At 40.9% G+C, this 27,463-nt stretch overlaps 1 protein-coding gene across 1 annotated transcript in view; it reads left to right on the top strand.

Moving 5' to 3' along the window:
• Cep135 (centrosomal protein 135) overlaps positions 1 to 27,059 on the top strand; it is a 54,769-nt gene extending 27,710 nt beyond the window's left edge. Inside the window, exons 14-26 of the mRNA XM_051198188.1 lie at positions 1,878 to 1,955; positions 4,934 to 5,085; positions 9,415 to 9,530; positions 9,602 to 9,756; positions 10,193 to 10,248; positions 10,932 to 11,100; positions 12,294 to 12,404; positions 12,679 to 12,864; positions 16,172 to 16,381; positions 17,259 to 17,461; positions 18,083 to 18,187; positions 22,558 to 22,671; positions 26,617 to 27,059. Coding sequence (XP_051054145.1) covers positions 1,878 to 1,955; positions 4,934 to 5,085; positions 9,415 to 9,530; positions 9,602 to 9,756; positions 10,193 to 10,248; positions 10,932 to 11,100; positions 12,294 to 12,404; positions 12,679 to 12,864; positions 16,172 to 16,381; positions 17,259 to 17,461; positions 18,083 to 18,187; positions 22,558 to 22,660 — 1,644 coding nt within the window. The 3' untranslated portion in view covers positions 22,661 to 22,671; positions 26,617 to 27,059. The remainder of the gene's footprint in view (positions 1 to 1,877; positions 1,956 to 4,933; positions 5,086 to 9,414; positions 9,531 to 9,601; positions 9,757 to 10,192; positions 10,249 to 10,931; positions 11,101 to 12,293; positions 12,405 to 12,678; positions 12,865 to 16,171; positions 16,382 to 17,258; positions 17,462 to 18,082; positions 18,188 to 22,557; positions 22,672 to 26,616) is intronic.
• Positions 27,060 to 27,463: the final 404 nt, after the last annotated feature.

The raw sequence follows: 27,463 nt of genomic DNA, 5'->3' as shown, positions 1-27,463 counted from the left end.
GAAAACAAAGCTCCTTGCCTAGAAGCAAATTTACTTGTTTATATTTATTTTCCTTTATGCTTGAGAATTTCATGCATGTATAACAATGAAATATGATCATACATATTCTTAACCCCTCTCTAGCCCCCTTGTTTCAATTTTTCTTTAAAAAAATAATAACTCACTAACTCAGTTAGTACTGCCTATATGTGTGTAGTTTGGGGCATAGGAATCCTATCAGTGATTACAAAAGAATGATTCCCCCTCCTCAAACTATCAACTGCCAATAGCTCCTCAGTAAAGGGTGTGGCCTGAAGATCATATATCCCATTTATGCAACAGTCTTGGCTGGCTTGATTTTCTGTATGCCTTGTGCACATAATCCCAGCAGCTGGGAGGGCATGGGCGTGATGGCCATGCCATGTCCAGACTATAGCCTTTCACAGCACCCTTCCCATCTTCCAGCTCTCATGTCCTTCCTGCCTCCCCTCCTGTGATGTCCCCTATCCTCTGTGGGTGTGAGGGGTTGATATAAATGTCCAGGGTAAGGCTCTGATTCTCTGCAGTTAGGCAGTTGTGCATCAGGAGAGAAGCCCAGCTGTGTAGGTATGTAGGCACTTTGACAGCATGGCTATTTAGAACATTAGCACAGTAGCTGGTTCTACCCTGCAGACCATGACCTCAGCTTTGGGCCTTTGATCAGGCTACAGCATCAGACATGTAGTTCCCATGTGTGGTACAGGCCTAGAGTAATGAGAAAGGAGTTACCTGTAACAGCCACATCACTGTTGCCCTAGTGGCATGTCTTACCTGGCAAGTGAGTGTTGCAGCATGCAAAGTCCAGGGCTGGGAGTGACTCTTGCTGTCACCCTTCCTTCAGCAACCTGCATCGCACCTCTAGCACCATTTATTTATTTTGAGACAGGGTCTTGTGTATCTCAGGCTGATGTAAACTTGCTTTAGAACTGAGGATCACCTTGAACTCTTGACCTCCTGCCTTATTAGTTTCTTGTTTTAGGTCTGTCTTTTTTTTATGAGGCTGTATGTAATCTACATTGTCAGAGACTTTACTCATGGCTGCTCCCTAACACCTTGCTTGGTGTTTGGTATAGAGCATATATCAGCACTGTTGAAGTGATTTAATTAACACAGCAGTGATCCCTTTAACTAGATCTACAATGCAAATATCAAATATAGCTTCCTAAGGAATAGCATGAATATGAGTATACATCTTCACTAGGAAAACTCAGCGATCATTGCATTATGTGTCTTGGCAGTAGTTGGGACTTATGTGATGCAATATAACCAGAAAATGAGCCTTCTACTGTATCCTGACCAGCCAGTTCTTACAACTGGTCTTACTGCTGTCTTCCTGATTGTGTGTATGTCCTGTTTTGTTTTTTTTTTTGTTTTTTGGTTTTTTTTTTTTTTTTTTTTTTTTATTTTTTTTTTTTTGAACATTTTTTTTTTTTTTTTTTTTTTTTTTTTTTTTTTTTTTTGAACATCTGAGTTCTAGCTCAGCAGTAGAGCTATAACCTAGTTTGAGGAGTCAGCAGCACTGTAAGAAATAAATAGAGGGAGAGGGACATATATCTCCCCATGTGAGGGCGCATTCATGCCCCCGTGATTTGGTGTGCTGTTCTCAGTATGATGCCTGTGTTAACAAGGATCCATCCACCTACGTCTTTTTTAAATGAGTCCACTCCCTTTTCTTTTCTGTGTGACACATGAATGTCGGAAATGTTAACTTTCTAACTGAAAGAATGCTTTTATAAAATGTCTGACCTTTCTAGAACATTCATAGATTCTATGAAATAGGACACATATCTCTGCAACCTGATGTTACTTTACTTTTGTGATTGACACAAATAAACATTTTCTATAAAATTCTTTTTTAGAATATCCAAGAAATGAATGTTTTTGGGAACTCGGAATTGGAGAAAACTATTGAACATTTAACATATATGAATCACCAGGTAATTTCTCAAAGGATTTGGGGCATATTATATTAGATAAATGACTGTGCCAGTGATGCTCTTAATATACTGTATATTTTTTTGAAAACTAATATGTAAGGGGGAGGAGGGTGTGCTCTGAGACTTGTTACTTGGTTCAAATCTGGCTCCTATCTAGACCAGTTTCTTTGCTCTTCTGTCTCCGACAGGTTTTAATTTATGATGTAAAACTAGTAATTATTTCTCGGGCTTTCTGTGAAAATGTAATGGGTGAACAACACACATGCCACAGTGGTAGTGGCTAGCTGTGGTTATTGTGGTTTGGTGTTATAAATGCAATTATAGGATGCAGACAGACTAAAAAGTGAAGCTCACTGGTAATTTTCTTTATAATTAGCCCTTAGTACCTGTGAGATATTGCTCCCAGGACTTCTTCAGATACCCAAGGCAGAAGACTCTCAAGTTTGTTTTATGTTTGTTTTTTTTTTTATAATATTGCATGTAACCTATATGTCCTCCCATATTCTTTAAACTACATTTAGATTTCTTACAGTACTTTAACCATATAATGCCTTATACATTGTAATGTACAACATACAGAAACACAGATCAGTGAGTAAAGAATGATTATTGAATGAATGGCTATATATATTAAGATACAGAGAATAAGAAATTGGCTCCTGCCTGAAATACCCAGACATGATTTTAAGATTATTTACAGCTAGCTAGTCAAGGCTGAAGCACGAGGTTCACACAAGGTCTGCTGCCAATTTGAGCAGTAGCCAGGCCACTGAGAAACAGGGAAGCACCCATTCCTTCCTCAAAGCCTAGTCTTTCACAGGTTTATATTTGTATACCAGAGGTGAGCATGGGCCAGCCAAGCTCTCAGGACTTCTTATCCTGTTACAAAGTCTGTGACGCCTTTTTAGTGTGGCTACTTTCTTCAATCTGCCATCCCCTTGTTGGCCTCAATACTCGCATTTGTTTTCTGGCTGAACTGCTGTTTGCTGCCAGTTCTCACTGTAAACCTGGCTAAAGGTTGCCAGAAATAACCAAGCCACAGCATGAGTGCTTGACTACTTAACCTTTTCTTCTCCAGGTTAATTAGCATCTCCATATTGACGTGGTAACAGGTCTCAGGGAATGTACAAAATATTACAGTGTAATCCACAGGGCTTCTAGTCCTTTGTTCTCCAGCGTCCTTCCCCTCCAAAACCTATGAACCTGGCCTTTAGCTGTCCACATTCCCGTTAGCATTCTGAACCATGGCAATCAGAGAACCATGAAGATGGGAGGCAGGGAACATGATGCCATACCCAGCAACCTGCTTGCTTCTACCAGACCTTACTTCCTGAAGTTGCCACCACCTCCCCAAAAAGTGCCTCTAGCTGGGACCAAGGCTTCAACACTGGAGTCTGTAGTGAACATTTCATGTTCAAACCACAGCAGGAATGATAATGGCAACTGCATGTTGTCAACAGTTAATTTCTAGATATGTATTCCATATGAAAGGTCAGCAAGCTACAGTTCCCAGACCAAATGCACCAATTGCATTTTAGTGAAGATACTGACCACCTCATCTGCTGTGTGTCTGTCAATATTAACTATCTATTATTGTGCTTCAATGAAGTGGTGGTGACTGATGATAGATCCCACAAGGCCTAAAGTATTTATTTGAATGAATATGTGATTATAAGTCATACAGTAGAGTGCTATTAAGCAGAAATACAATGAAAGTTACGAACATCAACATGTATGACTGGTACAAATGCCTGTTGCACCAAAACAGTATGTTACAGAAGAAAGCATGTAGTCTGAGTTCACTCATCTAAAGTTCAGAAAAAAGCAAAACTAAGCAGTGCATGGCTTAGGAAGGCATGCCACCATGATGCACTGACTAAAAGCAAGGTGCTTAGTGCTGTGGTGCATGCCTGTAGATTGAGCATGTGGGAGGCTGAAGCAGGGTGATCATTTGAGTGTAGGAGGTCAAGGACAACCTTGGACCATAGCAAGATCCCATTTGAAAAACAAAACAGAAAAGAAAGAAGATCCAGGATTATAGGTTTGTGTGGCAGAAAAAGGATGTGACTAAGGCCTGCCCATGGAAGGTCAGATAATATTTTTTAACAGATACTCTTTTTATTTTTATGATTTCTTCATATTGTATATACTCATATGGGGAAAATAGGCATATTTGCTTGTTCATTTCTACATGAAGTATGGTTTTAATTACAATAGCAGTATTATTTATTTCAGTATCTCTTTGGTAAATTTATTTGCATTCTTTCACTCCCAATTTGTCTTTCTGTTTTTTTTTTTTTTTTTTTTTTTTTTCTAAAAGAATTTTAGCATAAAGTGTAAGGTACCATCCTTTTTTTTAAAAAAAAAAAAGCAATCCAGTTAGGAATTGCTTTTATTGGCATTTCATTGAATTTTTAATTTGGTGAAATTTTAATATATTTAAAGTATTACGGTCCTACCCAAAGAAGCATGGCACTCTCAATAGAGAGTCAGGTCTTATTTTATGCATTCAAGGAAAACGCTTACTTTGTTTCTCAAATAAATCTCAACCTTTTTGTGGTTACATTCTTTTCAGCTCTCAGTTTTGTATAATTCTTGTCTACTTATTGCAGGTTTGGATTGGTTGGGGGGGGCAGTCTATTCATTCTAAAAGCTGGAAGTGAACCATAGAGTTTTTTGTGGGTTTTGTTTGTGTTATAGGAAGTACCTTTGATTTTTAATGTGGCTTGTCATCTCCCTTCCTGTTTCATTGCTGTCATTTATGTTTTACTGTCTTCACTGTAATAATAGTGAGGAAAGGCAAGTGGATGCACTCATCTTCACATCTCAATCTTAAGAGTACAGATGATGTTCAGTGTTTGAAAAATCTAACATATTTTCATAATTGTCTTCCAGAAATATTATCAAAGAGTAACTATAAAAAATAAGACATACATTACCATATATATGCTTATTAATGTTTTAAATTTAAATTGTAGTTTGAAAATGAAAAATATGAATTGCAATCTAAAATATTAGCAATGAAAGAAACAGTAGAGTCATTACAGAACAAAGCAAAACTCCAAGCTCAAAAGCTTAGCCATGTGACTGGCGACTCATCCCATCAGAAAACCGAGATGAACTCTCTTAGGTAAGTCTGTAAAGATTTGTTGCTTCACCTCTGGACATGCTTCTTTGGTTATGCAGTACTAACCATGGTGTTCTGCTCTGTGTCTTTGAACAGTAGTTTCTAAGTTGGCCTCATAGCTCAGTCTTCCTGGAGCCATTAGGAGGGGTGGAGGGAAGTCAGGAGGTCTGACTTAGTGAGTGTGTCTGGAGAGGACTGGGTATCCATAGTTCTGAAACTCTCACTAGTTGATATGATCTCCAGAAGTTGTCGACACCTTAGTAAGTACTTGAGATTCTGTGCTCTGTAGGGAAGGGCTGCTCCTGGGCTCTTAGAACCTCCTCTACATGGGCCATTCCCTCCTTTTTCTTGCCTTTTTCAAAGTAATAGGAATTCCAAATGTTTTAATGTCTTCTTTTAACCTTTTCTGATTTAGAAAATGCAAAATTAGCCCAGGGGCAGGAAAGCTAACTCTGATAGCACACGGAGCATGAATTTGAGACAAGTGATAAGCAACAAAGGTCATGGGTCAGGATTGAGACAGTAGCTATGAACTTTGAGGACAAAAGGCAAATTTAAGAAAGTTTTCTTTCATAAAATCAAAAGGTGACTTATATGGGAGTCCATATTGTATCATTGGTTAGCCATTCATCAGTTTCAAGTATATAAAATTTAAAGAAATAAAAGCAGGCTGTGTTAGCTCCCGCCATTGTAAAGCTATCATAAGCAAAAATGACTAAATAAATAAAACAGAAGGTAACTGAAGGTTAGGAGAAAGGCTCTGCTCTGAAGAGTCGAGGAATCTCTTTGTCTTAGTTATATCAACCCTAAAAATTAGGAAGAAATTTTCAAATGTCAACAAAATTTTTATCTATGAAACTCAGTAATGAAGCAGTAACTGCAATCAAATTCTAGTGATAACAGTTTTAAAAGGGTTGATTAAATTACAACGGGAAGGTTATTGGGCAGTAAATACTGTAGAAAATTAATGAGTTCAAGAATTTCACCTACAGTTCAGAAAGACAAAAAGAGATGAAATAAAACAGACCCTGTGTACAAAACCAGGAATCACAACAAGATAATAGAAAACTAGAGAGAGACTATCTCTAAGAACAGTGTGTCTTTCACATTCTATTGGTAAAAACTTGAGTTCAAGATATCAGGTCTAAATTCAGCAATACACACCACAAATAAAACCTTTAGAGAAGTGGAAGTACATTGTCTAAACCTTGTGCTGTTTTCAGTGTAGTTTGTAGATTATTCCTTTAATCCCATGGTGTCCGATACAAGAAGCTGATTCTCAGGTAGATGAGGTCCATGCTCCTTTGTACCTCCTGGGCCATCTTCTCTTTCCCTTCCTGTGTTAGGAACTGTCCTCACCAAATCTCCACGCTTTCAAACAGGCCTCCTGGATCAGGCACAACTCTCGTGGTAGAAATAGAGGGTCTTTGGTCTGGTTTCTTGGTGTAGCATCAGAAGACAGTATGAAAACTGCAGTTTGAAAATGTTAATGACTCCTGTCTCTCTTGTACTGCAGTATTTAATGGTCTAGCAGTTTATAACCTAACCCTAACATCCTCAGTATAATAAGGGAATGTCTGTGTGCTGGGATGATGACAACTAATGCCCCCCCCCCCATACTAGCCAGAGCTGGATCAGCAAGCTTGCTGACCATGTAGGCCATGAAGTTTGTTCTCACCTTTAAAAACTGGCTTCAGACATGAAAAAGTCACTGTAAGCCACATGTAAGTGGATGAGCATGGTTCTATTCCAATACAGTTTTATTTGGATTTCATTTAATTTTCATGTCACATGTTTTCCTGTGAAAAGTTTTTTCGCTTACATAAACATAAAAACTCTTTGCAACTAGAAAGAAATAAGCAACAGGCCATAGTTTGTATAACCCTTGCTCAAGGACAAACTGTTTTCTAGCCCAATTAGACAATTCACTTTTCTCCATAACCCATGACCTCTGAGGGGGGGGATCGATGATTATGCCAATAGGTGTCAGTTGTTTTACCGGGATTTGTTTACATATATTCAGAAATATGCAGGTATATTTCAAATGTTAGAGAGATTCAGAAATACTAGATATATTCAGCTATATACAGTTAGTTTCCCTGAGAAATGTTCACTAAGGAATTAAGAGTCATTTTAAATAAGGGAAACAAGATTCATAAGCTGTGCAGGATGGATACCTAAACTGCATTTTCTTAGCACTGAGAACAAGAGTGTTGTTACTGAATGACAGCGGCTGATGCTAAGATTGTTCCATCCTTCTTCCTTTTCTGGTGGACCACGTGATACTATTCACAGCCTTCATAATGGGCTGGAACCTTGGCCTCATAGGAGAGGCTCCAAGAAAACTCACCAGTAGCTTTCCTGTAATAGGCCACTGAATTTCCAGACCTACCTCTCTTAGATGGAACTTCATTTTAGAATTTGAAACATTTATTGTGGATGAAGAAACCTTTAAGATATGTTTTAGATATACTCTGTCATGAAAGGAAATCATGAATTTTGTCCCATAAACTGAGAGTGCAGTATATAATCGGTATAATGGAACTATGGAACTATGGAATTTGAGGCTGAGTGGATATTTGAGCCAGGTCTATTAGATGGAGAGCCAGAATGAAGTTCAGTTTGACTGCTTTTTCTTTTGCTGGGAAATCATTTCTTTCCTCTGTCTATGAAACTTTTAAAGCTAAGAAACTAGTTCATTTTTACTGACAACTTTGAAGAGTTTCTTTTTGCATTTACAGTGAGTGAAGTGCCAGCTATCAGCTTCTGGTGAGCATCCCTCTTGGTTTTCCCTAGGAAGATTCTGGGTAGCAGTGCCTCAGTGAGATGTTTGTGTTGTCCCTCTCTTCTCTACACTAGAAGAGCCAAAGCCTTTTCTAGGACTCACCTAAAGGGCTTCCTTTAGATTTCTAACAGTTGCGATGCTATCCTGGCTGCCTCTATCAGCTCCTCTCCCGTGAGCAAACCACCCCATTTATAAAGTTACATTCACAGGGGTCATTAACTCTGCCTAGAGTTCTAAGCATTGCTGACCACTTACTCTTCAGCAAGGCCTCTGTGGGCCATTCCATTTTCCTGTCTGCATTCTGAGTAGAGAGCAAAATGAGGCAGCCTGGCATTGCCCATTGCCTTTTCTCTGGTAGTTTTGTGACTTTGGACAAGTAAATTATTTCTATAAACTTGGGATAATGTTTCCAATGGAACTTCTCTAGGAACATAGGTACATGGTACCTCCTCTTATGCTGTCCCCACACACAATGGCTCTAGGTTCTGGGAGCAACCATGTAGACTGCAGAAGCTTCTCAAGCGCAATTGCCTGGACTTTGTGTCTTTCTTACTTGGTTTGGTTCAGTTGTTTAGTTCTGAAGAAGTCAGTCCATCTTGATTGTCCTTCCTGCCTCTCAGTCATCAAGGTTCACTTGCTGTGAGGACACCCAGGGTAATGTTTGTTTCAGAATACCCCAGCATTTCTATAAAACTTCCTTATTTCTATACAGATATCCCATTTTACTAATTATTTTGGGAAGCAGACATCTTCCTTATTAGGCATTTCTAAGTCAAGCTGCCATTAGTATCTTCTTGAGTTTCTTGTCCTCCAAGAAAACCCTTCCTTTTGGAAGCTATTCCCCTCAAATGACCTGAGGTGAGAATGGTCCTTCCAGCCAGACCGGGATATTTGGCAGCCTGTGACTGAGAGCCAAGACTTCTGTTACAGCTTATAGGATGCTCCTTCTGAAGGGGTAGTTACTTCCCTAGTAACAGAATCTGGAGACTCTTCACCAGGACTGCCCAGCTTCCACGAATCCTTTCCCTGTCCCCCAGTCAACCTTTAGTCTGACCCCATTGCACTGTAAGACATGCCTACCTTCTCAGCATACTCTGACCTACAGCCACCTTCTGCTTGGAGTCAAAGAAGCAAAGTTACAAGCTCTCATGGTCAGGATGGTAAAGACTTATGGAGAGTCTGCAGTGTCCAACCATGTTATAAAAACGGGGCTTTCTCTTTGCCTCCACTATCAGAAAATAGGTTTTGAGGAAAAGGGTTAGGAAACAAAGGAGAACTTTAAAACTACCACAAAACTTCTAGAAGAGAATATACAATTAATTACATTTTTATACCATATTATTTTTAGGAAGATGGAACCATTTTGAAAAAGAATGGTGGGCAGCAAGATTAATATTGTATAATAGAATACCATTGATTATACTGGAAGAGCTTTAAACTAAGAAATAAAAGAAACTTAAATACATGGAAATATTTTAGGCTGCTTATTTAACAAAGCGATTTCTGTGAGAGATAAAGAATGCAATTGTTTTTGTCCACTGTTTTAGGATAGTAAATGAACAACTACAGCGTTCACTTGATGACTGTCAACACCGGCTTGCCATAAAAAGAGGTGAACATGAATCGGCCCAAGAAGAAATTAAAATTCTGGAGGAAAAACTAGGTGAGCCCTTGGAAATTTTGCTTTTGCTAACCTTGATTGCGTCCATCTAACAAGCATCCTTCTCTGTGTAGAGAAACTAAGCCATAAGATGACATCACAGGATGAAGAAGTTCACACCATGAAGAAGACCATTGGTGTGATTGACAAGGAGAAGGACTTTCTCCAGGAGACTGTCGACGAGAAGACGGAAAAGATCGCCAGCCTGCAAGAAAGCCTCACCAATAAAGTATGTGTCTGTCACACGTTCTCCGGCATCTTGGCACAAGAGACAGTTATTCTCCACTTGAAACATGCAATTCTTACTGCCCATGGGTGATTCCCGAGACCCACAGCTATCTTTGACAGATCTAAATTTCCTTCTAACCAGTAATTGGAATCCTTAAGATGGGTTCTGATACATTTCTAGAATGTGGTTTTTGTCTCATTAAGGGAACACTTTAAAGAAACCACTTCAGTTCTTAGGTGGGTAGAAACATGTCCAGATGTGACATACAGATGGATATAGAAGTGTGTTTACTTAGTGCTTGCTTTATGTGTGATTTATGTCATTAAAGTGTATATTTAGCTACTTACCATCTAAATATGGTAGATATGCAAATTTAGTAAGGATGATTCTGTATGAATGACTTTTTAGAATCTTTATGTTTCTGTGATTTCTTCAGGAGAAAGCTATTGCCCAGGTGAAGGTCACAGTCACAGAGTATGAAACGTCTTTGAAGTAAGTAATCAATGAAAGGGCATTCCGCTTGAGAACTGTTCAGAGAATGAGGGCTTACCTTGTTGGCAGTCTGGTGAGAGGAAACTGTCTCCTGTGAAGTTCCCGGTTTTGTCCCTGGAACCTTGCTTTCTCCATCCCTGCTCTGACTTGTTCTCTGCCTCTGTGGTACCCTATCGCCTGTGCTTTTATCTGCTTGCTCTTTGTGTTTATGTACTCACCTGTTCAAGTCATCATCTCATCCTAGATTGCACTGATAGCCAGTTTTTACATTTGTTCTTCAGTTAAACTTACCCTGAGCACTCTAAAAATTTTATATTTTGTGTCTGGTCTCCAGAAAGAATTTAAGCCATCTAAAAACAAAAGTCACTAATTATATTTATTTGGCATGCCTTTATGTTTTATATAATAGTGGAAATGTAAACACTAAATATTTAATGTAGCTTTATATTATGTTTTGTTCCTAACAGTTGAAAATGTTATGTTTGCTTAACTTGTGGAATAATAATATGTATTTTGTGGCTTTATTTGCATATAATGATTGATAGGAATGTAAAGTGCATGAGTGTCCAAAGGCAGCAGCTATACTCTCTGTACTCGAACACTTATTGAGATTGTTATAGTCTCATTTTAAGTAAACTAGAGTTTTCCATAATGCTTATTATTGCCACACCACTCTTCCACAGCCAGCTAAAGGACACTTTGGCTAATCGAGACCGAGAGATAAGCAGCCTTCGCCGCCAGCTTGATGTGGCTCACAAAGAGCTTGATGATGTTGGGAAGTCTAGAGAGATCTCCTTTAAGGAAAACAGAAGGCTACAAGATGACCTGGCCACGATGGCGAGGGAAAACCAGGTGTAGTACCAGGCAGAGATTTCCATGGAACTTACTTATTTGCTAAGTATTACACTTCTAAGAATGGAAGACATGGAACTCCTTGAGGGGAACAGTGGCTGTCCGAGTGTTAGCAAGGATAGTTTTAGAATGCAGCTGTCACAGGCCACCTAATCAGCACAGCTGCAGTCTCCTCCATTTGGAGTTGAACTTTTTTCACACTTGAGTTTGTTTGTTTGTTTGTTTTGTTTTGTTTGACATAGGGTCACATATAGCCCAGGTTGGCCTTGAAATCCCTATGTAGCCAAGGGCTGGTCCTGACCCTCATCTCTGGCCCCTCAAATGTGGTATTGACAGGTATGTGTCACCAGGCCTGATACCATTTGGTTTTTGTTGCTAGGGAGCATAGCTTTCTCTGTAATGGAAGTTATTGTCACAGCATTGGGTGAGGACAGCAGAGTCACCCTTAGGGCAACTTTTCTCTATTTACAAAGGACCCATGACAAGTTTTAGTAGTTTGTGCTTACTTCCATTATATTAGAGATACATCTGTAGTTAAGTAAAGAGATATTTTAAATGGCAAATATTGTAAGGTAGTAGTTTTGTTTTTAATGGTATATTACAGGATTATGCTCTAAGGACCAATGATTTCTCTTATATTTAGAAAATTACTTTTAGTATTACTCAATATAAATCACATGGTAGATATGTTAACTTTTTTTATGTCAACTACTGACCATAACTGGCCCCGATGTAAAATCAAATGCAAGGGCAATACTGTCATGGGAGCCTTGTGGAAAAGTTTGCTGAAAAGTCCAGATCAGGGATGGGGAGATGGCCCAGTGGGTAAGAATGCTTGCTGTGAAATGAAAGTCGGAGGTTCTGAGTTCAAATCCTCTATACCTATACAAAAGCCTGGCATGACTGCCTGCCACTCCCAAGTTGGGGGTCATAGAGTAGCAGCTCTCAGGAGCTTGTTGAAAGGCCTGTCTTGAGAGAATGCGGGAGACGAATGGTAATGAAGGATGCCTGGCATCCTCCTCTGCTCTCTATCTGTGCACATGAGCTATGTGCATAACACACACACACACAGTCACTCAGAGAAATACATGAAAATAACACAGTAGAGATTTTCCCCTTGTTTCGATTCCAAAGGATATATTTGACATGACCAAAGCTTGATGCTGGCTCTGTCTTGCCTGACTGACTTATAGGAAATCTCGATGGAACTGGAAGCAGCGATACAAGACAAAGAAGAGATGAAGAATAGAGTTCACAAGTACATCACCGAGGTGTCGCGGTGGGAGAGCCTGATGGCTGCAAAGGTGAGTCGGCTTGCATTTCACTCTAGTTTCTAAGAACTCTCTTTTGTCTTTAATTCTGCCTCTGGTATAAGATACTGGACATTTGATATTCCATTTGAGAGTAGAGGTCTTTCCTACTAACTTTATATTTCTGCCCATGGACCTTAGTGTAGTGCCAATACACATACTGATGTTTCCTAAGTTCAAGCAGTTCCCTGTGGTGTGTCTGTATTTATGATATACACGTTCCATTGACAGTATCGACTTAGAAATAACGTAATTGTTCTTAAACTAGGAAAATGAAAACAAAGACTTACTAGACAGATTCCAGATGCTTCACAACCGTGCTGAGGACTGGGAGATCAAAGCCCAGCAAGCTGAAGGGGAGAATAGCTCGGTCCGCCTGGAGCTGCTGTCCATCGACACAGAGAGGAGACACCTTCGAGAACGAGTAGAGCTCCTCGAGAAGGAAATCCAGGAGGTAATGCTTCGCTGTCCAGGGAAGAAACCACTCAGCAAATGACACACTTAGAGGCATGAGATGGCCCAGAGTGTGGGAAGGAAGCCTCATTGTGAGGGAGGGTACAGACAGAACTATCAAGCCAAGAAGCCAGACTTAATGGCTTTCAGAGGTATTTCAGCATGCCCATAATACCCTGAGGCAGCCAGTAGTGTGACTGGATAACTTGAGGGTGGAAGCCACCAGAAGCCATAGGACTTAGGATTGGGGCTAGCGGTAGTCCCACTGTCCCTGAGGATTAAGAAAGTGAGCCCATCCTGGGAGACCCAGGGACAGTGTATTAGGGTCACAGATAGTTACCTCTAAGACTTGAAACTGAATAGAAGTTGTCCTGCTTGATTACAGACTTACCTTGGACTAGGGCTATGGTTGGCATCTTACACATCTCCTAAAGACCTGTGGGCTAAAGACTTGGTCACCAGCCTGCGATGTTACTGCAAGGGGAAGTGGAACCTCACTGAGGAAGTTAGCTCTCTGACCTTGTTGACAGTGGTGTCTTTGCAGATGTGGTTAAGGTTAGATGGTGCTGGGAAAGGTAGACCATGTCTTAGATAAGGGAAAGTTGGGATATGGGAGAGCAGTGTGAAATCACAGGAGACAGAGATGCCCACAAGACAAACACCAAACCACAAACACCATAGAGTTGTCTGCTTCAGAGTCTCCAGAAGGAGCTAGCCCTGATAACTTGACATCTGGGTTTGCAGGGCTAGAGCAATGGCTCAGTAGTTAAGACCTCTGACTGCCCTGTCAGAGAACTTGGGCTCACAACAATGCCTAACTCCAGTTTTAAGGGGATCTGATGCCCTCTTCTGGGCTCTGTGGGCACTGCATGCACATGGTGTACAGACTTCAGGCAAAATACCCTTAACACATAAAGTTAAAGAGAGAGAGAGAGAGAGAGAGAGAGAGAGAGAGAGAGAGAGAGAGAGAGAGAGAGAGAGAGAGAGAGAGAGAGATACCATAATCGAGGGAACCACTGTAGGTTTGAAGAGAAAACTGACTCTAGAGAAATGTCCAGAGCCCTACAAGGATGACCACAACTAACAATCTGAGCAACATTGGAAAGACTACCTTAAATGCCCTTCCCTGATAATGAGATTGATGACTAACTTATATGCCGTCATAAAGCCCTCAGCTGGTAGCTGATGGAAACAGAAGCAGACACCCACAACTAAACACTGACCTGAACTCCTGGAATCCAATTACAGAGAAGGAGGAGTGATAAGAAAAGGGGTCAAAACCAGGATACAGAAACACACATAGACAGCTGACCTGAACAAGGAGGATCTAATGAGCCCCCAGACTGACAGCTGGGAATCCAGTATGGGACTGACTCAGACCCCCTGAACATAGGTCTCAGTTAGAAGGCCTGGGCAGTTTAAGGGACCTCTGACTCTAGAACCAGGATGTATCCCTGGTGCATGAAAGGATTTTGGGAGCACATACCCCATGGAGGAATACTTCCTTAGCCTAGAGGCAAGAGGGAGGATCTAGTCCCTACCCCAAATGACTTCACAGATTTTGATGATCCCTCCTGGAAGGCATCACCCTCCCTGTGGAGTTGGGGGGGGGATGGGATGGGAGGAGGGCCAGGGGTATGGGAGGGAGGGAGAGGGAACTGGGATCAATATGTAAAATAAGAAAAAATTTTATATATATATATATATATGTATATATAATTTTATATTTTAATATATACATACATACATACACATACATATATATGTACATATATATATGTACATATATATATGTTATAAAGTCATCATGAAACTACAACAACAAAAAACCCGCAAAAAAGAAAAAGGAATAATGGCTTGCCACCTCCAGATCTGAAGGGGAAATGATGCCATTCAGGATTATTAGTGACGTTTCTGTCATTGTGATAAAACACCATGACCTGAAGGAACTTAGAGGAGAAAGTTTATTTTGGTTTCCAGATCCAGGAGAATCCATAACAGGGGTCAAGGGAGGCCTGGCAGCAGGAGGCAGGAACAGGGAGCTGAGGTCACACCGTCAGCCACACATAGAAAGCAGAGAGTAAGCAAGGAGTGGGCAAGATTGTAAACTCTCAAGGCCCATCCCCAGTGATGTCCTTCCTCTATCAAGCCTCCTTGTCCCCAAATTTCCATAGTCTCCCGAGCACCACCAAATGGGGACCAGGTTCAACTTTATGAGCCTATGGGGGCCACCAAACCAAAGCATCACACCCATTTTGCAGCAGTCTGTAATGACAGGCCTCCACACTATAGAAGAACTACAGATTCTGTATTAACGAAATGCTTCTCTACTTTTAATAGTGTCTCTGGCGAGACCTTAATGTTTTATTCTTTATTATTGTTAATATTCTTATGTGATGTATAAAATGGGTTGTTACAGGTTTTTTGTTTTGTTTTGTTTGTTTTTATAGTTCGGAGGCTGGAACTCTGGGCCTTTGTGCCTGCTAGGACAGTGTCCTACCTGTGAACCACATTGTTAGTCTGGCTTCATGTGCTTGTGTTTGTTTGCTCAGTGTACTAATATTGAAAAATTCAAGTGTTTACTTTTTTGTAGCTATGATATCTAAGAATCTTCATTGTACAATATTGGCTTTTAATTGATTTCTGTGAACTATACTAAAAGAAAAAATTAGCCTTTTAAGAGTGGCTGTCTTCCTGAAACACCAAAGTGGAATTTACATAAATTAATAACTATTGCATAATTTTAAATGATAAGAAGTTTAAAGTGGGTTAATTTAGGAAAGTCTTATCAGTATTTCAATTTTTTCATTATTTCAAAATTACTGAAATCTTATAAAGTTGGCCAATGAAACTAAACTAAATTTAATTATAAATTCAAGGATTTAGTTTTAAAATAAACTCTAGTTTTAAAGTTTTGAATTTAAAAGAATGATTTGGAAATATATATAAGTATATTCACATAAAATGTTACTATTTCATGAGAAAATACTATTATAACAAGGAATATTTATGAAAAAAACCTTTAAAATCATATTCACACTATTTTAGCATAATTTTCATGTTTGTTTCTTCTAAATGTATACATGAGATATTTAGTCATGATAATTAATAATTATATGTTCTTCCTTTTGCGCGTGTTAAGTAGGCCATCTTAAAATAGCACATTACTTCCTGAGAATGTTATAGCATGTATACAAATTGGCACTTGTTTTTCTGAAGTGTATTTGTGGACACACAAGTTCCTGAAGCTGTCTTTGAAGGCTTGCACTCAAATGACTGGATCTTCATGCTTTGCTTTCTTTACTCAGCACATAAATGCACATCATGCTTACGAGTCTCAGATCTCATCAATGGCAAAAGCCATGGCTCGGTTAGAAGAAGAACTGCGATGTCTTGAAAATGAGAAGGCAACAGTGTTAAGTGATATGTCATCTCTCCGAGAACTTTGCATTAAGCTCGACACGGGCAAAGACCTCATGACCCAACAGCTGAATTCCAAAAGTTTGGATCTGGAGAGGGTAGGTGCTGAGACAGTGTCGGGCACATTGCTTTGTGGGACCCTTTAGGCACGGTTGCACTTTACGTTCCCTTTTCGTGTGTTCTCCGTTAGGTCGTTTTGACAGCAAGGTTTTGATAACTCAATATGACTACAGATTCTCTGCCAAGATTTTCTGTCAAGCATAAGGATGAGCTGGGATGTAGTTTAGTGGCGAGTCCTCGCCTTCGTGCATGATGTTCTGGGTTTGGTCCCAGTGCTATAAGAAAATAAAAAGGATAAAATTGGGTTTGAAATAGATGGTACTTAACACATTAGGCATTTTCGAACTGTAGATCAGGAACATACATTCTTTTTCTGTCTAAAAGTAAAATTTGATTGAAAGATTAAACAGTTTTTTTTTTTCTGAGTGAAATAGTTGAATTTTTCTTGATTTAAAAAAAAAAATCTCAAGGCATTTAAATTATTAATTAACTAAATCTCCTTTACTGGACTTCCCCATTCCCAAATTGAGACAAGCTGGTGTGTGCTCTCACAGGAGTATATCTTTAGGGTTTACTTGCCAGTCCATGTACTGAGAATAACGATACTAGTTTGACTTAGTGGTCAAAGAGTAAGCCTACTGCATAGACCAGGGAACCTTATTAGCTCATGGCCTGGCAGCTGGGGGAGGTGGTAGTCATTGGAGGGGTGAAGCGTGCCTTAAAGCCAAATAGGCCCTAAGTGAAAACAGCAAAGATAACTTTAAAACTGTGATGCTTTTTTTATGACTAAAGAAATGTTTTGAAGTCTTCAACCAGTATTCAAAAATGGAAATTGATATCAATTACTATTGTAAGATAAATAATTTTCAGACTAAGCCTAAGTTTTTACTAAATTTCTCTTTGTTTTTCTTGTAGGCAATGGCAGAATTAGAAAATGTAAAATCAGAGTCAGAACTATTAAAAAAACAACTGACAAGTGAGAGACAGACCATTAAAAATCTTGAATCGTTGTTAGCTACGAACAGAGATAAGGAATTTCATTCCCATCTGACCTCCCATGAGAAGGACACAGAAATCCAGCTGCTGAAAGAGAAGTTAACCCTCTCAGAAAGCAAATTGTAAGTGTCATGGAGCAACCTGTGTGGGGCAGTGCTGTGGTAGGGAGGACACTGTGGGAGGGTGATACAAAATCCCCGGACCTGGCTTTCTTGCCTGGTGCTGCTGGACATCTGAAGAATGAAGCTGTAGATGTGTACATCCTCCCCACCTCCAGGTGGCACTGTGGGAGTGAGAGGGGAAGAGTGAGCTTCAGGGAAGAACCTGGATTTGAGGAGTAAGCAGAGCTCCAGAGGGTCAGGTTGAGCTGTGTTATAGATGGACAAAGGCTTAGAGCAGGTGACATCTGGTCCTCATAAGTGGCCATCACCATGGATGAGAATGGGCTTTTTACAGGGACTTGGGGAATGGAAAACAGTGTTCCTCCAGGGATAAGAGGCAAGGAAGGACCAATTTACATCTCTGTTCTAGTTCGTGTTCTGCTGCATGTGCAGCATATGCCACCAGCTCCATGACTGACAATAACCCAAAGAATGCCAAAGAAGCCGGAAGTTGAGAGGGTCACTGTTGAAAAGCCAGAGAGCCTTGTCTGTTCTTAAGCAGCACCTCTGTTTATATTTGCTCTTGACCTCCAAAACAGACTGTTCATTTCTATTCCTGAGATCTTTACCTTTGTTTTTAAGAACTACCCAGAGCCGAGAAACCTCCATGCTACGAGCTAAAGTGACACAATTTCAGGCAGATTATGAAAATCTGAAAAGGCAGATTTCAAACGAGAGATATGAACGGTAAGACATTTCTGTTTAACACTAAACAGTATTCCTACATATCTTCTATCCTATTCAAAGAGATTTAATATGGCTTGCAAATAGCGAGCTTCTTTAGTATTAAGATATAAGATAAATTTCTTGGCTAATTCTCCCATGGAGCTAAAGATTCTGTAAGAGATAGCATCCCTGCAGTAAGGAAAATAACTCTGTTATAGGACTGCTTTTTGCAGCATTCTACGGGGTGACAGTGAGGTGTAGATGGGGAGATAGCAAAGGTCCCTGCAAGAGGCCCCAAATACAGTGCATTCGGAAGCCTTGAATGCATTTCAGAGATGCTGCTGCTGATCGTATCCTAGGAGCAGCTAGCAGGTGTGAGCTGTACACCCAGCATGCCTACATGATAGGAAACTGGAGTCACACTTGTACATGACAGAGCCACTGTTAAAATACAAACATACCTGTTTATATAGCCCTTAACCTCTATAATATATTCCCTGCTCCTTAGTCATTTTCATGCTCATAGTTCAGTTCATTTGCTTTAGGTTAAAACATTGAGTCCCTAAATATTGCAGAGACGTAACCTGCTTTATCAGGTAAACCACGTCAGATGTAGTGGTGTGTACCTGTGTCCCAGCATACAGGAGACTGAGGCAGAGGGATCAGGAGTTTAAGGCTAGCGTGGGAGACCAGTGTCCAAAAAGAAATGAATTAAAATCAGTCTACTTTTCAAGTCAACAGCCAAGTTATATTTCTCTGTTGTTCTTTCTGAGACACCTGGGATTTGTTCTCAAGAGGCTAAAATTGCCTATTAGATCGTTTAAAAAAAATTAATCCTACTCCATTTGCATCAAACTTAAGTGATACGCTGTGTGGAGTGTCAGGGGTTTGCTGCTAAGTCAGTGGTTATGACTTCAAATAGAAATGAATTTTATTGTAGCAGTGGTATGAAAGCTGTGGTGATTTTTTTTTTTTGAAATTTAGAAAATAGAGTGCTAAACTGTATATAATTATTTGTCTTTCTTAATGATAAGTACACTTTTCTGTAATCCTAAGACCCTCCGTCATGCTCTGAATGGCCCAGAGTTAAAGATCCATCCCCTTTCCTTAGCCCTGGGCCTCAGAGAAGCCGAGGGCCTTGAGAACACATCTTCCCTGCTCTTTACTGTCAAACTAAGTGAAGTTCTCTCATGGGCACTATCAGCCAACCTCAAGACAAAACCTGCTTCTTGTGGGTGGGAAGAGGCAGCAAAATAATTTAGGTAGTCCAGTGCTTAATCCCTCAGAGACCACAGTACACGAGCAGGGTTCTGCATGTTCATTCTCATTTCTTAGAGCGAGGGAGAAATCTGGAGAGAGAAAGTCTTCTGAACTGTTATTGATGTGGTAATATTGAGAACAGGAAAGGTTTGAGGAACTGTGCTAAGAAGGAAAGTTGTATTGAGTAACTCAAGAAAAGGCCCACGCCAGAGACTGAGGAGCCACAGAGGAAACAGTGGGCACTGGCAGATTCTAGACAGGAAAGAATGTGATGAGAAAGTGGGCTCTTTTGTCTCCGATGTTTGGGAGATTGGAGCACAGAGAAGCCTAGAGTTATGTGTAAAGAGAGATGAGAAAGGGGGTGGGGTGGGGCAGAGGAAGGAAACATCCAAAATGAAAGCTCTGTACTCAGCCTGGGACTGCAGTGACAAGTTAGTGACATAAAACTGTTATGTGATTGCTCCATACATAGACTTCTAAATAACTGCTTTTGAGTTGATACATCCATGCGCACACACACACACACACACACACACACACACACACACACACACAAGAATGAATATAAATAATAAGTGTCAGGAATGATGGTACACACCTGTAATCCTCAAACTCAGTAGGCTGAGGCAGGAGGATTGTGAGCTTGAGGCCAGCTTGCCCTACATAGCAAAACCCTATCTCAAGAAGTGGGTAAGAAATGTGTAACTGCAGGGGCAGAAGCAAGTGTAGAATTGTATTGACTTATTGGAGGATGAGTTTCCCCTCAGCTGGAATCAGTAAGGACTTTGTAAACCATGCTCTGGAGAACAGCACTGATGTGAGAATAGGCAGGGGCAGAGGTCCAGTAAGAACCAAGACTTAGAGTGAGGGTAGAAGGGGAACCAGGAAGGGACGGGTGAAACCGGGGTGCCTAACTCTACCAAAGGCCACAGAAGGCGTCCAAAAGGAGAGGGAACTGCCTGTTAACAGATAAACAGTTAAAACAGAGAGAAAAAAGTAAGCTGTCCCACAATCACTATTAGTATTGTTAGTTTATCATCTAGTTGTATGTTGGTTTTTGCTTTTGTTTGCTTTGGTTTGATTTTTGAGGACATGGTCTCTCTCCTTCTAAGCCTCTGCCACCCAAGTGCTGGCTTTATAGGTATGTACCACCGTGGCTGGCTTATGGGGATTTGTATGTTTCTGAATGTATACTTGGTATCCTATTTTTTTAAAAAAAAATATATTGTGATCATTATGCTTCGAATATACTATTTTGTTGATGTCCTAATGTTATGACTTGGCTGTAGCATAATTGCTTTGAACAATTTTTTCTAATGCATATTCTTTTAATTGAAATATTTTCTATACTCCTGGATGGGGGGGGGGGTACCCTGCAAATTGGGGCTGGAAAGATGGCCCAGTGGTTATGAGCACCGGCTGCTTGGCCCAGAGTCATCTGTAACTAACCCTTTTCTGGTCTCCACAGGCACCAGGCATCTGTGTTGTGCATAGACAAGCATGCAGGCAAAGCACCCATACACATGAAATAAAAACAAATATATTTTTTTTCAATCCTGCAGATTTGGTAAAAGTATATAAGGCTAAGCCAGGCATCCTCTCCATTTGTAATCCCAGCTTCTTGGGAAGACTGAGGCAGGAGAATCACTTGAGTCTGAGTCTAGGATAGTAACATGGGTAACATAGTAAGTCCCCATTTCAAAGACAAAACAAAACAAATAAATAAAAGTGGTAGAAATGCTAATTCCATTAGTAGGTGTTATTTAATTGACTAATAACCCAATAGCCATTTTTAGGGTTTTTTTTTTTTTTAATTAATTTGTTTTTTACATTCCAATTCCAGTTCCCCTTCCCTCCTCTCCTCCCACTCCCCCCACTTCCCCACTCATCTGCTCCATGGAGAGGGTAAGGCCTCCCCTAGGAAATCTCATCTAGTTAAGGCAGGACCAAGGCACTCCCCATACCCCTGTATCTAGGCTGGGCAAGATATCTCTCCACATAGAATGGGCTCCACTAAGTCAGTTTGTGCATTACTATAAAATCTTGGTCCTACTGCCAGTGGCCTCATATATTGTCCCAGCCACACCATTGCCACCTATATCAAGGGAGTCTAGTTTGGATCTTATACAGGTTTTCCACTTGTCAGACCTGAGTCAAATCTCTCACTAGCTCAGGTCAGCTGATTCTGTGGCTTTCCCCATCATGGTCTTGACTCCTTTGTTCATATTATCACTCCTCCCTCACTTTGATTATACTCCAGGAGCTTGCATTGGTTAGTTGTGGATTTCTGCATCTGCTTCCATCTGATTCTGGAAGAGGGTTCTAGCTTCTCTGGGGTTATGGATTGTAGGCTGGGTATCTTTTGCTTTATGTCTGGTAGCCACTTATGGGTGAGTACATACTATATTTGTCTTTCTTGTTTTGTGTTGCCTTACTTAGGATGGTTTTTTTCTAGTTCTGTCCATTTGCCTGTGAATTTTAGGATGTCTTTGTTTCTTACCACTAAGTAGTACTCCATTGTGTAAATATACCACATTTTCTTATCCATTCTTCAGTTGAGGGGCATCTAAGATCTGGCTATTACAAATAATGTTGCTATGAACATAGTTGAACAAATGCCCTTGTGGTGTGAATGTGCTTCCTTTGGGTACATGCCCAACAGTGGTATTGCAGGGTCTTGAGGTAGGTTGATCCCTGATTTTCTAAGTTCGCCACACTGATTTCCACAGCAGCTGTACAAGTTTGCACTCCCACCAGCAATGGAGGAGTGTTCCCCTTTCTCCACATCCTCTCCAGCATAAGCTGTCATTGGTGTTTTTTATCTTGGTCATTGTGATTGGTGTAAGATGGAATCTCAGAGTGGTTTTGATTTGCATTTTCCTGATGACTAAGGATGTTGAATATTTCCCTAATTGTCTTTCTGCCATTTGAGATTATTCTGTTAAGAATTCTTTATTTTTTAATTGGATTATTTGGTAGTTTGATTTCTAGTTTCTTGAGTTCTTTGTATATTTTGGAGATCAGTCCTCTGTCAGATGTGGGGTTGGTGAAGATCTTTTCCATTCTGTAAGGACACTTTTTGGGTTTTGATAGTGCTTACATATAATCTCTTCTATGATCTTCACCAACAGAGAGCGAGCAATCCAAGAGATGCGCCGACATGGTCTTCCTACATCACCTCTGAGTTCTACTCTGAGATCTCCTGTACATTCTCCTGAACATATAAATGCATAGTTATCAGGAAGGTATGTATCATATACTAAAGACAAGCAAAGTTGTTCTGTAGTTGTAAAAATTTTGGAATTATTGCCCCTATCAGGGAAAAAGAAATGGCTTGGGAAGGTGTTCAGGAGAACTTCTTGAAGCAACAGAGATGTTCTATGTGTTGGTGGCATGACAGCCGATACATGGTAGGTGTAGTTGTAAACGTTTATCAACTGAGCATGTGATCCATGTATTTCTCTCTGTGTCTATTTTATCCAGCTAAAAGGGGAAGGGTTAGGAATGTGGGTCTTTAAAGGAGCACTTGCCCTGCATGCAGAAATCTTGATTCATTCTTAGCCCTGAAGAGGAGTTGGAATCAAAGCCATAGGAAATTGCTAAGAATTGAGATATCACAGGATGATATTAATCAAGTACCAAATTCAGTGTACAAATAATAGCTGATGGAAGATGGAAAGACAGACCGGAGAGACACAGTGCACTCAGCTTGGCAGGAATGGCAGGCTGTAGGGGAATAATGTGGGAGGAGAATGGTTTGAAAGGTAGGGTGGGAATACACAGTATGTGGAGGTGAGATACATGCATGCAAGTGTAGACTTCACTCTAACTCAGCAGGGGCCTGAGTCTTTCCTGACTGAGGGGTGGATACAGATGGTTGACTGAAGACTTGTCTGTGGTAGATCTCCCTCACCGCTGTGTCTGAGCCACACAGAAAATGTAGGGGCCAGACAAAAGGAGCAATAGGAATGAGTTCAGAAAGCTGTGTTCCCACTTCTTAGGAGGTGAAAGCAGGAAGGTCAGGAGTTCAAGGTCATCCTCAGCTACATAGTCAGTTTGAAGCCAACCTAGGCTACATGAGACCCTGCCTCAGACAGACAGACAGGCAGGCAGGCAGGCAGACAGACAGACAGACAGACAGACAGTCAGTCAGTCAAGAAACGGTACCGTATCCGAGGTATGTAGCTCACTGGGAGTAAACTGAACACAGCTGTCTGACATGCACCAAGACAGAGAAAACAGGCCCCCTGGCTCTAGCTGCAAGCTCCGCTTTCCTTTGATTTTGGATTTTGTCATTGCAATTGTACATTTCTGGCTTCTTATTCTCAGTGGTGCATTTATGAGATCGAGCTCTGTGCTTGACAGGCATATGATAGCTGTTAGGAAGTGTCCTGAGTATAGACTTAGGACTGAAATTGCTGAGGTCACTTAGTGGGCAAGCTTCCGTAAACATGAGGATCTGATCCCAAGAAGGTGATGTTGGGATATCTTCGGCTGAGGTGGGGTTGAAGGGATGTACTTATACCCTGGAAAATAGGACAGAAGCCTGAGTCAGACCCTGGCTTTGACAGATACTGACTGAAGAATGCAGACTCACTGACAGAAATGGCTGAGTCAGTTTCTTTAAAGTGATGCATTTCCTTGCCTCTTTTAATAGAAGAGCTGTGTGTCGAAGATAATTAGCATTTCCTCAGAGACTCAAAGTCTCATAACAAACAATAGTTGCTGTGTGCTTCCACAAACTGAGGCCAGTGTTTAGGGTCCTGGGCTAAGGATGCCTGATAGCTACTTTTTGCCATGATGTTTACATTCTTACAACACTTACTTTTCTCTTTCACCTTGAGTCATTGCATCCTTACATCTGGTATGGATCTCGTAAGGTACCTGGTTATTTTGAGGATGCTTAAGAACCAGTTAACTTTTGTTAACAAACCCTCAGAATAAGTTAAAAGACACTTTTCCACATTAGTCTCTGGTGGTTTAGCTCTTCAGGTGGCCAAGTAGGATGTTTAGCCAATAGTCCCTGTCTCTCTAAATAAAATTAAACTTTATTGTTTACATACTGCCCAGGACAACCACTTGTCTACACAAGCAAAGCTGGGTGTTTGTGATGTACCTGTAGCTTCTCCCATCAGGTAGCCTCTAAAAAACTCAGCTGTAACCCATGGATGGGAGCCAGTAAAATGACAAATAATTCATTGGTATTATTTGTAAAAGGCTTGACTTTGTAGATTCCCTAAAAAAAAATTCCTGGGGACTCAGAGCTATCTTGGACTTCTTAGGAGCCACCGATAACAGGGCTGGGGACCCCCCCCCCCCCCCGTGATCAACAAGTGCATGTGTACATGCAGGTGTGCTGTGCGGCCCGTATGTGAATGTGTAAAGTCTAGAAGTCAATGCTGGGTGTCTCCCTCCATTGCCTTCCACCCTACTTTTCCAGTCAAGGCCTCTCATTGGACCCTGAGCTCATCACTTCGGTTAGATTGGTTGGCCAGCCCGATTCCATCTTTCCTTGCCTGCCCCCAGCTCTGGGGTTACTCAGGGGCCAGCTCTTGTGTGGGTGCTAGAGATCTGAACTCTGCCCCTCCTCTTTCACAGCAGGCACTTTACCTGCTAGCTCACCTCTGTAGGGCATGTTTCACAGAGAGCTGCTTCCTACCCTCAGCACTGCCTAGGCTCTGGTTTCCACACCCTTACCACCACTCACTTCCATTTCCAGACTTACAACCTTCCCAGCCCATGTACATTAGAATCCTTTACAGCTGTTAACAGACTCACAACTTTTAATTTTCTAATAATTGACAATTCTTAGTGTTGCAACATGTTTATCAACCAGTAATCCATTTGTGTAGATATTTCTGGGTAATGTTGCTAAAACTAATTTTAAAGGATTTCTCCAATGAGCACTCAGAAACAAATTACACACACATGCAATGGTTTCTCAGATTAGTGTCTCTCTAGTAATGAAAATATATAACCCATTTTTTGCTCTTATTTTCTTTTTATTAACATCACCCAGATAGGAGAGCATGTTTTTCCTACTACCACACACCCAGCACAACCCACCAACTAGTTGTCCTAAAATTTCAGTACACTCTTTAAACTGCTCTGTCTGAAGACAGTGTCAGATCCCATTGGTAAGGGGTCAGTCAACAAGGGTCCTCCCTCCTCGGGTGCCAAGTACACCCCAGGTGAGTGTGCCTCTGGCCCACCTGCTGTTAAACCTAGGGTCCCGTAGGTTTTCCTCCCAGGTTTGATTGAATTTGCCAGGGGCGCACACTTTACTACAACGATACCAATGAATTTCCGGACAAACACAGGGTACAAGCTTCCGTTCCATCTCCAAGCACAGCTTCCACGTGTCCATCTCTCTGGAAGGCCTCTAGCCCACAGAGACTCGAGTACCTGGCGTAAGAAACTGACCCGTCATTGGTGACTGGGCCCTTGACCTTCTCCTCTATCCAACCTCACCTTCCTGGTGAGCAGCTCTCCCCTAATTGGTCCTCTCATGTGCATCCCAGAGTCACTCTTACTGCTCAAATTCTTCCTGGGAGCCTTGTGCCAGGTACAAGGGGCAGAGACCAAGTATGTAGTTCTTTAATCACAGTTGTGAGGACTCAGGCATTACGCTGGCCTGCCCCTGTCACCTGGCAGAACGCACCCAGGCAGTACCCTGGTCAGCCCAGGTGCAAAGGACCCTTTAAAAGACAGACCTGGCATGTACCCCCTCTTTCCTCTTACTTTTCCGCTTGTTTCCCCCAGGGCAGACAGGACTTTTCCTTTTTCCCTCTTCTCATCTGTCCTCTCTCTGTCTCTTTACCTCTTTTCTTTTTCCTTCTCCCTCCCTTGCCTTTGTAATAAAACTTTTCACTTAAGCTCTGGCTGCCTGGTGTGTTCGTCTCCCCCTCGGCGTCCTCAGTCACCTTTGCAAGGTCCCCTGGAGCTTTATCGTAACAAGGGTGGCAACAGGCATGCTGAGGGACCCTGTGAGTAAGCAACCCCAAATCACGTTTTTATTGCTTTTGTCTTCATGTGTCCAACGCACTTCAAGAAGTAGACTGGTGCTTCTTAAATATGATGAGATTTGGGAAGCAAGTTTTATGAGAGGCTGTAATTTAAAACACTGTTGAATTAAGTTTTTATTAATATATTGAACAACTGTATCATTTTTCTCTTCATTCGCTTCTCAGGTGATGGTTTTCAGTGAGTTTCCACGTGGATTTTTATAAGAGCACAAAAGTAATGAGATATTTGAAGTACTTGTTCCTGCGAATCATGAACAGTGACACAAATTCTACCTCTGTCAACCTTTATTTAAATCAGTGGATATTTATGTAAAAATGTTTAGTTTAAAAGAGCCCTACATGTATATTTTCATATATGTGAAAAAACAAAATATGTATTAATAGTACTTAACTGACATGATATGTGTATTTTTATTATTCCCAACTAAAATTACTCCTTAAAGTGTGTTTATACTGTGAATTAATTTAATATACTCACACTATGCTTTAATAATGTTTCTTAATGAGAAATAATATAAGCATGTAAATATCCTTCCATTATTTAGGTGTGTTTGGTTTTCACACCTGTGTGTAAGCCCATAGCATGATGGACTAAGAGCATGATCCATTTGAAGCTTTTCTCTTATGTAGCATCCATCCACATTTGCTGTCTATCATCCAGGGGACTACATTTGAATATAGTCTTAACAGCAGAACTCTATGTTAATAAAAGAATGTATTTAAACTTATGGTTCCAGAGGGAGAGAGTCTATCGGGAAGCATGGCAGCAAGTGGCAAGCATAGCAGTAGGAGCAGGAAACTGAGTAGCCATGTCTCTACCACAGCACAAAGCCAAGAGTGAACAGGAAGTAAGGAGAAACTGTGTGCTCTGAAAACCCTTCCCCCAGAGACATAATTTCTCCAGTAGGTCTGCTCCTCCTAAACATCCCCAAACAGCACTACCACCACCACCCCACCCCAGCTAGGCCCAAGTGTTCAAGTATCTCAGCCTGTGGGGTACATTTATTTCTTG

The sequence above is a fragment of the Phodopus roborovskii genome, unplaced genomic scaffold (assembly GCF_943737965.1).
Source record: "Phodopus roborovskii unplaced genomic scaffold, PHOROB, whole genome shotgun sequence".
NCBI lineage: Eukaryota > Metazoa > Chordata > Mammalia > Rodentia > Cricetidae > Phodopus > Phodopus roborovskii.
This window is presented reverse-complemented; position numbering and strand designations above follow the sequence as displayed.